General features: G+C 37.2%; 1 protein-coding gene across 4 annotated transcripts in view; it reads right to left on the minus strand.

Annotated features, from left to right (window-relative positions):
* The window catches only part of SEC24B (SEC24 homolog B, COPII component), a 46,701-nt gene that overhangs the window by 21,718 nt on the left and 12,233 nt on the right, over positions 1-12,750 (minus strand). The window contains exons 3-6 of one of the 4 annotated variants that reach the window (XM_075421347.1): positions 11,530-11,715; positions 6,089-6,193; positions 2,456-2,536; positions 771-952 (exon numbers count right to left, since the gene is read on the minus strand). In XM_075421347.1, the coding sequence (XP_075277462.1) occupies positions 771-952; positions 2,456-2,536; positions 6,089-6,193; positions 11,530-11,715 (554 nt within the window). The remainder of the gene's footprint in view (positions 1-770; positions 953-2,455; positions 2,537-6,088; positions 6,194-11,529; positions 11,716-12,750) is intronic. The other 3 variants (XM_075421349.1, XM_075421348.1, XM_075421350.1) reach the window with 3 other exon arrangements.

Here is a 12,750-nt window from a genome sequence, read left to right on the forward strand (position 1 = left end):
AAACGAGTGTGGCCAGCAGGTCGAGGGAGGTGATTCTGCCCCTCTCCTCCACTCAGGTGAGACCCCACCTGGAGTCCTGCATCCAGCTCTGGAGCCCTCAGCACGGGAATGTCATGGAGCTGTTGGAGCGGGGCCAGAGGAGGACGACAGCTCTCCTATGAGGAAAGACTGAGAAAGTCAGGGTTCTTCAGTCTGTAGAAGAGAAGGCTGTGGGGAGACCCTATAGCAGCCGTTCAGTACTTAAAGGAGGCTTATTAAGAAAGATGAGGACAGACTTTCTTGCAGGACCTGTTGCAACAGGACAAGGGGCAATGGTTTTAAACTAACAGAGGATAGATTCAGACTAGATATAAGAAAGAAATTTTTTTATGATGTGGTAAAACACTGGAATGGGTTGCCTAGAGAGGTGGTAGATGCCCCAATCCCTGGAATCATTCAAGGTCAGGTTGGCTGGGGCTCTGACCACCCTGGTCTAGTTGAAGATGTCCCTACTCACTGCAGGGGGTTGAACTAGATGGCCTTTAAAGGTCCCTTCCAACTCAAACTATTCTAAACTGTCTGGACACACACTTAAAATTTTAATTCAAAATCCTTCTAATAAGAAATTCAGATCCAGAGCTATGACATCAACACTATACTTAACATTTATTGGCTCAGAAATTATAAAAACAAAATACGAAAATATATTTAAAAAAAGAAATATATCATACAGAAAGGACTTTTCCCTTGAAGTTACTTCATGAAGCAACTTTTAAATTAAAAATACAAACCTGTGGATAGTGCTGAAGCCCAGGATGGTGTCCTGGATTACTGGGCTGCACAGGAGTAGGTGGTGCTGCATTTTGGTAGCCAGGCTGCAGTGTTGGATATCCATAACCAAAGGGCTTAGAAGCTTTTGATGTTTGGGGGACTGATGGAGCAGGAACTGGGCTGCTGGTCACAGAACGTGCCTCTGGAAGGAGAAAAGAAATCCCACAGGTATTGAACATACTTACTATTTCTTTCTTAGTTTACATGACAACTACTAAATCCTTAACAAACAACACTTTTTCCATTTATAAGTTTTTACATTATAAGTAGTCTTCCTTGCTAAGTTATTTGATCAGTGCAGATAAACAACTTGATGTATAAAGAGGGTATACATGAGAAAATGACCATAGACTTGTATGACTACTAACAAAATGCTACCTAACAAAAAAAAAAAGTATTTCAATGGAATAAGAAAGAAATAAAAAGCCCTATTTGCACTCGATATAAATGGTAGAAGAGACCATTCATGCTTAGCCTCTCCTCTACCACTTTCAAATACTTTTCAAACTTAAGGCTAAGGCAACAGAACTATCCTCTAAATGTAGACACAGAGGTTTTCTTGAAGTAATGCAAGCCCCTCCTGTATATCCTTCCAGCACAGTTTGGTCCCACTATCTTTAAAGGACAAACTGAAAGTAACATATAGACCTAAATTCATAGAAAACAGTTGTAAAGAGATGAAACTACTCTTTAGAAATGTCTACAAATGTGAACTAAGTTTCAGAAGAACTTAAGCTTGGTAAAATCCACTGGAAAAAGTGGCAAGCGAAGAAACCAACAACTCAAGAAACCAACTGCCATGAAACTATGTTTGGCATGAGTGCTCCAGGAGAAGGGGGGGGGGCGGGAATCAACATATTGAAGAAATATAAAGCTGATCCTGTCACTCTAAGGAAAACAAAAGGAACAAATTATTTTTAGAATACGCCTTCGGCAGAACCAAAATGTTTAGTTATTAGCTGAGAAATCAGAATTCATAATCCTGCAGCCATACCTCTGCTACCCTTACTGCATGAGCTAGACCCTATGCGGATAACAATATCGGCTTTTTACTTGGCAGAGATTTTACTTTACACAGGAACCCACCAAACTAAGCAAACTACTTTGACATTCTCAGTGGCCAGATCAATGCAAAAGACCCAGAGATGGAGACCCTCAAATCAATCCAATTATCTTTTAAAATAATGGCTAACATACCCACATTGAACAGAATCTTTTCCACCTGATCTGAATATGACAGCTCTACAGATTTCAAGACTGAGGTAGTCTGCTAGTAGTGGCGTCTCAACTATTATCAGCTACTAATGTCAACACAATCAGGCCCACAGTATAGTCTAGAGAAAGCTGTCTGCTTTCACACAGAGCACACTTTCAGCATTGTTCTCAATATTATAATGGAAAGTATGACTTATGATACAGGGAAGTTTTATTCAATCGTTACTCCAACTGCAGTATTAAAACTGTGAAAAGTGATTAAAAAAGTGAGGTACGTTCTCTGATGATTCTCCCCCCTCCCCTTTCATAGGCATTTCCTTTTACTTACTTGTTAATTAATAAAAAACAGCAGAAATAGAAAAAATAATCAACAGTAAACATTTAAATCACAAACAAACAATTCAGAACTAACATGTGATAAATTGCTTACCTGGATAGCCACCTCCTTCCAGGGCATCATAATTGTTTAGAACAGGAGAGGCACTGCTTGTAGTAGAGGAACTATCAATTGCTGGGGGAGGAAAATAATTTAAAGTTAGGTGCTTCAGAAATCGCAGATTTTTGAGAAGTAAGAGACTGAATTTTTTCTAAAAACTTTGGTAAGAAACTGTCAAGAAAGATCCTGGGAAAAAAGACCACTTCAGCCCTAAGACTTGAAATCTATTAGCACTGCAAAGAGGAGGGGGAGGAAGAGATAAACAATCAACATAATAAAAACAAACAAACAAGCACATGCCAAACAAACAGCAAAAGAGAGATCAATGAGAAAAGGACAAAAACAGTTTAGAAAGTTGTTTCTTGAAATAAAAAAAGTATTTTTCTATTAAACTAAAAGTTCTTTCTAGACTACATCTACTGAAGCAGTGTACAACATTTTTAAAATCGTCTCTATTGTGACTTCCTTCACTTATGCTGTTCTACTCAGAAGGATCAACCGTGATGACACATCCCATTGTGAAGGTGAAAGTATTTCAATGGAGAACTTCCATGGTGGAACATTTGAGATTTGATCCCCCTTCAGCTGGGATTTCCAAGTAAAGAGACTCTTGCATATGGAAACATAACATCACTGAAATTTGGCACACATTAATACCACGGCAACATCATGACTGTACAGATTATTTTTGAGCATTTCGCCTTTAAAGCACTCAGCTAAGAACAGAAAAACTATTAAAAAAACACTTAACACTAACCACAGATTTTATTTTAAATAACATATTAACAGTGTGAAACTCCTACAATGCTAATTTTCAGACTGTTTTTCACTGTAGATTTCCCTTTGTTTTTCTTAAGTTTATACAAGACACAACTGCAAGATTTCTTTTCCTACTGAATTTTATCTTTCTTTCTATTCTAAACACCGAAGGAAAATGGAATCATTATTTTGATCCCTGAGCAGGAACACAGCTTTCTAAGGTTTGACAAGTCCTACTATAGAAAAGCCAACATACGCTTCTATTAGGTCAACAAGATCAACATTTAAGAATTTCCAAGAAGTTTTTCTTTTTTGACTAGAAGTTCATTCCGCATTTCAAAAAAATACCAAGAGCATATAAGCACAGCATGAACGTGCAACACACTAGTTCAAGCTTTGTGATTTAACCGGTCACTCTTCACAGAGTTTTTCTCACAGTAAATTGTATTCACAAAATTATACCCATCTATAACACAATTACATACAAAATGAGTTTGCTGTCTGCACTAGTAAGATATAATAGTGCATCTCAGTTGTAATTCTACTACAAAAAATACTACGCATAATTTCTGACATACAGAAACGTTCTAGTCAGAGCATATTATCTCAGATATTCTGAAACACGAACAAGGTCTGCCAAACTTAAAATAAGCAAGTGAATCCTTTTACTAAGTATCTCGTATACTTACTGAAGACCTTTCACATAAAGTCTTTTCCTCTAAAGAACTTCTGAATTTTGTAACATATTCTTGAGAACTGTCAGAGTCCCAACACTTACACTGTGTCCTATTCTACTCTCCACTGGAAAATAAATAGTTAACTCAAAATGAGTTGCACGGTTTCCTGCAGACCAAAAGTAGCTTCAAACTCTAAGCTGGTCACACGTGTCATGGAAATCTCACATACTGTCCCTCAAAAGAACCCACAACAACTTCCACAAAAGTTTTCCTAAGCTTAAATTAAGCCACAACAGCCGTCAGTTTACTTTAGCATAATATGCACACATTTGGAAGACAGAAAAATGGCTTTAGGAAGAAAAAAAATATTAGAAAACACTGCTTAGGCAAAAGTAATACTTATAACATGTTTTTACTGTTAAATAATTATTCTACCAATATAACTTTTGCTTTCAGAGTTTTCAAGAACTCTTTTGCAACATAGTTAAAGATCTAGCTTGCAAGAGCAACAAAAGAATTGAGAAGCTACACAAACACAAGCAGCCAGATGTCCAACACTTATTTCCCATAAAACTACTGGCACAGCCTGAGCTAGAAACCTGTCTACAGGATCTGTTTAGGATTTGTATTAACCCCTGGTGACAGGGCATGAAAAAGCAAGTTTATTCATCAGGTAGCCTATGTATTGAACCTGGGTGTCCTTTCACTCTTCCGCATAAAATCAAATTTAAATACAATGATAGCTCAAAGGCTACAAGCTTTAGTGAAGCACAGAACTTGAGAGCAAAAGATGGTAGGGAATATGAAAACTTTGTCTCAAACTGAGCACCACATCTATGGTATGGAATATTTCCATTGGCCAGCTTGGCTACCTGCCTGGCTGTGCTCCCTTCCCAGCTCCTGCACACCTGCTCATCAGCTGAATATGGGAAACTGAAAAACATCCTTGATTTCACAGCAACAACTAAACCCAGCAGCGTTACCAACATTCCTCTCGTACTAGATCTAAAACACAGCAGCTACTGAGAATAAAATTAACTATCTCAGCTGAAACCAGGACACTGTTCTTAACCATGATCTGGATGTCATCATTCTTTTGCTCCATTCTTCATTATATCATTAAGAGGGCACTATTTTCACAGTATTCTAGTTTTATGACTTAATTATTTTAGTAAAACTCAGAATTATATGACACCGAATTTTTTCTGCCTAGTTACAACATGAATTATAAGATTAAAGGAAAAGTTTAAAAAGTTTGCTATCCCAAATTAATACTCAAGGCCAGCACACACAAATGGGAGTAGTACATCAGCACAAGGTATGTGCTGCTACTTCCATCTGTCAGCAAGGGTTGAAGTCTAATGTTTAATCTCAAAAAAGCTTTTTACACTGTTACCACCCATATACAGTTTGTAAAGACTTTTCTTTGTTAGAAGGAAAAAAGTTACCAATCAAGAATCAAAGGTGGTGAGCAACACCAAACTCACAAAACCACACAATTCTGACAAATACAGGCAGAATCCTTGCAACCAAGAACATAACATTTCATTCAATCAGGACAAACTGCTTCTTAAAAAAAAAAAAAAAAAAATTTTAAATTCCTTACAAAGCAAGCAGGTTAAAACTGAACCTACGTGCCTGACCATAGAGACATACCTTAGAAGGAGAAAAAAAGCAGCACAAATTAATTTACTATCTTAAAAAGCACACTTACTACCTTTCAATATTTACTTTACCACCTTAATTCTAAGAGTTCCCTATGCACAAAATGGAAAAAAACGTAAACACTGTTTTATGTGATGATACAAACAGCATCTAGTTGCTTAATATAAGCAATTATCAGTCTAAGTTCTAGAGCTAATTATCTTCAGGTAAGAGTTTAAAATCCACGGCAAATCAAAATACTAAAAATATGGGAATCTTGCAAGTTGTGAATATTACTTTGTTAGATACATAAAACATCTGGTATTAACAGAACAAAAACAAACAAAAAAAAGAGACCCTTTCCTGACCAGTACTGAACTCATTTTTGTTTACTATACTAGTAACAGCTGGGAAATGTCTAGTTAACTTGATACATGATAAGTCAGAGTGACATTTTGTCTTCAAGGAAAAAAGTTTCAGGGGATGGAAATATGGAACAAAACTGAGTAGGAAGAGAACAAGACACTGGTGTAAAGCTAAAGCCAACCTGCTTCCTCATCCTCCTCATCCTCTTCCTCATCATCTGAACTTGATGACAAGGGAGCTGGTGCAGAGCTAGCTTGGTTATTAACATATCCACCATACTGCACGCCTGTGAAGTGGAAAGCACAAACATAAGAGTCAGACAGACAGGAAAGATGAGAAACAAGTCACAAATCACTGCATTAAAAGTGAGAGAAATTTGCCATTCCAGAGAAAATCCCAACATGCAAATAGATAATCTGCAACCCTAGACCACAGAACTATAGTCCATATACGAACTATTATGAGCAGTACCGTAGAAGCGGTTTTTAGTGGGCTAGTTTAGCAAAGTATTAGTAGCACATGGAAGTTGGCAGGAAATTTTATATATATATGTGCATGTGTGTGCGCACGCATGTGTATCAGGAAGTTAAACACACACACACAGACTTTCTATGTATTTAATATGAGTTTGTCCACTGGAACACTTTCATAAGTTAATACATATAAATGAGCTCCTTCCCAGAAATTCAAATTGTGTTATGAAAACACTAATGTTAAACTCTTTCTTGGCACACCTGCCCCTTTTAAGGCCAGAATCACTCACATTGGAATTCTGAACGCTACCAGAAATTAATGACATACACTGCTGCCACAACATGCGAGAGAACAAACAGATACCTTGGCAACACAGTGAAATTTAAGTGAGGTATACCTGAAAACTTGGTTAGCGTTACTTTTAAATTACTGCCTAAATTCAGGCTCACAGACTTGTATTTGAGCACCTAAATACACTATCCACTTTTAAGATCTGGTGACAACTCAACAACTGTTGCCACAGTCACCGCCAAACCATAATGTGTAGGGTTTGTTAGTGGCTTTTTTGGTAGTGTTTTTTTGTTGTTGCTTTTTTGTTTGTTTTTTTTACAATATCTACTCTAAACATATGTGAACAATACACAAAAGCAGCACACACATATACCATTTTAAAACAGAGCAAAGCATGCACAAATAGCTTATAATTAATATCCTACATTACTAATCACTGATGCAATTTCAGCACCTCTAAGAGGTCTTAAGTGCCTCTTGTCACAGAGCACGGTTAGCAAAGACTTTTAAATATGCCTGTAGTCAGGCAGACGCATCTTAAATAAATGCAAGTGACCACTGTTTCTCTCTTAGCTATCCAATGCATTGCTATAGCAAGAAAATACTCTAATCCTTCAAAACTCTTCAGAATTTTTCAGGCTCTTGAGAGCTTGGGACTTTTTTCCCCTGTGGAAGCACTGTGGCACCACTACTGTTCTCTATTTTAACACCAGAAAGCGCTACAAAAGTGTTCTACGTGATGCACAATCTAAAACTGTCATGGTAATTAACAATCTCTCCCCATCCACAACTTCAATCAACTATATCAACTTTTATTTTAGTAAACTATGGGCTAAAAATGCTGGCAGTTTCATGGCTTTTTCAAAAGGGTTAACAAATGAACCCAAGAGGACCACTTCCATTTCACTCTAGAAAAAACAACAGAATCAAGGTGAAGAGTATATATTCAAACACTGGAAGTAAAAAGAAAACAGAGCAAAACCATATCACAACACTTTTGAGAAGCTGAACTTTCATACAGAGGTTAGTGCACAAAGAGACTGATATTATCTCACTTTATCTAGTGCATTCATTCCAATCAAGTTTCTCCACAATACCAGTGGTCACAATGATGAAGGCAAAATCAACCCACGTGCAATTGAGGAGGTGTAATGCTTCAGTTTCTCTATACTACTAAAACACAGGACTAACTCAAGTGATTCATAGTCCAAGCTTTTATGAAGGTTACTGGATGTGCTTGATAAGGATACAAGAAAATGATTCTCTGTGCAAAACCAGGCTACAGCCAAGGAGACCATGTCTCTTCTCAGGCCTGGGAGAGCTACCAAGGAACTACACAGAACCACCGCACTATTGTGAAGGAGAAAAAACAACTGAAAATAATTAACATGCAAGTAATAGGGGAAAAAAGTCGGGATGAGAATAAAAGACGCAGTGTAACACAAACAGCAAGCCAAAGTAAAAGAAGATGGGCACAGTGTGAGAGTGCAAAGATGGACCTCTAAAAATATGTACACTGATAGGAGAAGAAAGTAAATCTACCTCAAAAGGGCATGCCAATGCAAAAATTCCAAGCACGGGCAGATGAGAGAAAAAAGACTGAATTAGTCATTCTAATAATGCTACTTTGGAGTCTTTGGAATGTTTTTTGGAAAACAAACAAGCTTTTACTGCTAAAACTCCCCCTTTTCCAGTCACTGGTCACATACGTAAAGGATACACGTGTTCAGAAAGAATACAGAAAAAGAGATTAAAAATATGCTAGTGACACAGAAGTTTAGTAATCATTAACTATGTCATTATGAATCCTCTGGAGGCAGGGCTGATTTGACTTTTACCAGCCTTATGAGTCTGCGAAGATTTCTTTTTTATATTTATTTTCATTGCCAGCAGTACTACAAACTTCTGCTTTTAGGATACTTCTGCATTGTGCTAGCACAACTGTTCAGCCACAAAAACAAGCCGAGAACTGATATGGCTGAAAAACAATCTAGTTTAAAAAGTGGTTCTCAAGTGGAGAAGCCTCCCATTCTGGTTGCCTGCCCAGCCATGCCACCAGTAGGCCAGCACATGAGAGAAAGCAACTGAAGGGCAGAAATGGGTGGCTGAAGACAGCAGTTCCAAGTGCCACCATATGCCTAATCATGATTTCTGTTGTGACAACTCAGTTCTGCTTAATACCTTTTACAGAGTGGCTAATAAAGTTAAAAACTCCCACTCTTCAACCTGCAAAAGCTTTTTGTGAAATCATTATTTATTTTGAGTATGATTCCTTCATAGTTCTGGCTTAAAATGCAACCACAAATTTAAATCATCACTAATTTCTTGGACTGGAAATTTCTAAACCCTGCTACCAGTGTACCTGTAACACAGTATCATTGCACCCTAAGGCTTTATCTTGCTATATTGTACAGACACCTAGAAACGTAGGTGGGAAGACACAAAAGTTATGATAAACTGGGCTAAGAACCCCTTTGTCCATGAAATAAACCAACTATTTAGGTATTTCAAGTAACAATCACCCATACCACGAAAGACTTTTAAAATATAAAGCTTACATTTTGTGTGACTTAAGTTTCATAATGGAAGCCCCACCAAAAATGAAAATGAAATAACCACATGCAAAAAAACCCCCCTACATTCTGAAGTTCTTTAACTGGCTGTCCACCCATAACCCTAATTTTCAATGAATTTACTATGGCATTAAAATCTTCATATCACAAATAGTAGTTCTTACAAAAATGAACCCTCCTACTGTCTTCAACTCTTTGAATTATTTTCATTTACACATCAGCTCCTCTCAGCAACATAAAACCTAAGGAGTTCTACAAACAACATCCAGCCAGGACACGTATTCTCAAAGTTCATCTCTAGGGTGCCATTTTCAAGTAAATTAGGTTATCTGCATTAAAAGTATATGGCTATTTATAGAAGACTAAATAGGCTTTAATACATTTTAAGTTTTTTTGTCCTGTTAGAACTCAGTCAACTAAACAATTGCAGTATTTTAATTCTGTATAGAAATGCCCACACAGGAGCTTAAAACAATGAAACTCACTTTAAAAGTTAATTCAAACTGGTTTTCCAGAGTGCTTTCATGTACACAACACTACTCTAACATAAGATAAAAAATCAGCCCGTTTAACCCCTGCATAAGAAACACACTTTGAATCCTAACAACTCAGACAAACATTCAGTAGATGTGTGTGATTTTTTCAGTAGGTTAATTTCTACAAATAAAGTTATCACACTTAATTGTTCATAAAAAGGTATTGCAAGAGTACATTATCTATTTCAGACTGCTCAAATGAAACTAACTGAAAAGAGTTTGAAATCTTCTAATGGTCATAAAAATATCATCTGAACATAGAAACATACATGTGATGACATGCACATGGATTTATTATTGATTATATTAACGTAAATACAACTAGATCAATGCAAACTCCTGATGACTTATCTATATATTCCTGACATACATATCTTGTTGATTTTAAAGTGCGCTCATTCAGCTACATATTGCATTAACCTCCACTTACTGAAAGTATTTTAATTTAGTGAAGAGTTCAGCAGTGAGGGCAGTAATTTGTATTTAATGTAGGAAGTATTCACACATTATACAGGAATCGCTGCAAGAACTCATATATTGCACGTTAAGGCAAGCACAATTAAAACAGCTAAAATCCTTTTTCTTGTTAGAAACACAGTTACGTGATTTCGCTGGAAGATGAAGCAATGTTTTTTTCTAGCAAATGCATTCACACTACAAATTCTATCCAGTACCAAAATCAGCTACAAAACTGTGCAAGAACCAAGCACAGTTCCAAAAATTGATTTATTACTTTCCTTAAAATGGTACACTGTACATCGGACTTCATAAGAATCAGGAAGTATCTTTTTGCCTGTAAGATAAACAGAGCTGACTCACAGACAAGTTATTTCTTTACATTCTCCACTCCACCAGAAACAGGAAGAAATGGAGCAAAAGGGGAAATCTGGACATTTATGTCAGAGGACTTTGACATTTAAGAGTAAGTAACATGCTGTGACAGTCACATTATTTTGAAAACTAGACATATCACATCGTTCTGGAAAAAATAAATGCTTACTTTCATCTCACACAATGAGTTGTTCTTCCATACGAAATTAAAATTTTGAAATTACCAAGAGGAACTACAGACCAAAATAACAATTATAAATCAGTGCAGTAAATTAGATTTGGAATAGTAGCAAGTCAAAACATCAGGGCAGAATTAGCACGGCTGAAGAAGGCTCAAGACCCAACTGATTCTTTTTCAAGAGGCTACCAACATCAGAACAGGATGGAGTTTATACAAGAACTCCTCTGTTCTCCCACAAGAACTCGTGCAGCAGCTTTCCACCGGAGCTTACAGCTAGGGAATAAGAAAACATTTCTCTTGCTTTGACTTTAACACTCAATCTCACTCTGTTACCCAGCGCTAGTACTAGCAAATTGCTAGTTTAGATCTGATTTTTCAATACCAACTGATTACAAAAGCTACTTCTAAGATCTCCTTCTAAGAAGCCTAGTGATCAGCTTTTCAGGAAAAATAAGGGAACTAAAACAAGGGCTTTTTAAAGAAGAGATGTGTGAGACTGCCAACAAGACAAACAAGCCAATGATGACATATGGCCAAAGGAAATCGAACAGAAGAGCTAAGAGAAGCTAGAACCAAGGTGGTACCAAAGAGGAACACTAAGGGAGCCTGACAAGATGCAAGAGATGTACTCCAGTCAGACAAATGCAGAAGAGCAGCAATAAAGCTTCCAGGTTGCACGTGCATGTGTGAAACAGGGCAGAAGTCTGTATTGGAACTTCCCATTCTCTTTTAGTACCTTCCTGAAGGGCTGACTCTGGTGACTGTGTAACAGAGGGTGAAGATCGTGGCTGTGAAGAAAGGCTTGGTGCAGGTGTCCTTCCTGACGAGATCAGAGCAGAGGAAACAGATGTCCCAGCCCCAGGCTGGGAAAACGGAATGCTCTGGCTAATAGAGTGCACGGGTTGTGAAGAATCAATGCCACCTGAAAACAACAGCAGAAAGCAGGAATGCTTTGTTTGTATTTGCACAGACAATTAGACAACACAAGCAATCACATTTGATTTCACAATAACTACAAAAACAATACAGTAGTTTAAAGAGAGATGCCTTCAAACAAGCATACATGGAAAAGTTGGTTGGTGGGTTTTTTTTTTTCAGTTAAATACCTATAATGTTAAAACTCCATTAAAATGAACAAACTGCTCTGACAAATAACAGCAAAAAGGAAAGCATGATGTAGTAAGATCAAGATTAAACGGAAGCTAAATTAAGCCATTTTTGATCCATCCCCACAAGTCCATGCTTTCACAGGTTGCTCTTCCCAGATAAGGGGAATGCAGTCCATGCAGGATAGCTCCTTCTCAATATTTATCCCACAGGCAGGAAACCTGAAAGTCAGCTGTGTAGTCGACCAGTATCCCGCCTCTCTCAAAGGGCTGGCACTTTGCAATTTTGGTACTCAATTATGAGACCCATATTCCAGGCAATCTGTTTCAATCAACGCTGAGTATTCCACAGAACTTCTGATGTGTTTTAAACATCTGGACTAGATATAATCTGCTTTAAAAAGTCAGATTAATGCTTTGAGAGATTTAACACAGTCCAGTTGAAATTCCTATCTGAAAAGGACAATATAACTTCAATTAAGTTAGCTTTTAAGAGCGTTGCTCCTTGACTATAAATTGAAAAAATTCATCATATTATGATTCTTCCTAAAAAAACTGATGGACAAAACTGTTAAAAATAAGAATAGAAAGGAAATGGATTGACCAATACTACTCAGTAAACAAACATAGAAATTAAGCAAGAACAACATTCACTGTCTGTAGAGTACTTTAGTTACAGAATTTCCCAGAGGATGCACATCCATTCACTTTGCTTCCTCTGCACATATAGCAGTGTAGTTCATACAGTTCCTCACTTTTCCTTAAATTGGAGTTGGTACCTGAAAGGACTTTATGGGGAAGCTGAGGCTTCCTTTAGAGTGGTAAGAAGAAGAGATGGCTGAAAATGATCC

This window comes from Opisthocomus hoazin, chromosome 5, assembly GCF_030867145.1.
Source record: "Opisthocomus hoazin isolate bOpiHoa1 chromosome 5, bOpiHoa1.hap1, whole genome shotgun sequence".
Taxonomy (NCBI): domain Eukaryota; kingdom Metazoa; phylum Chordata; class Aves; order Opisthocomiformes; family Opisthocomidae; genus Opisthocomus; species Opisthocomus hoazin.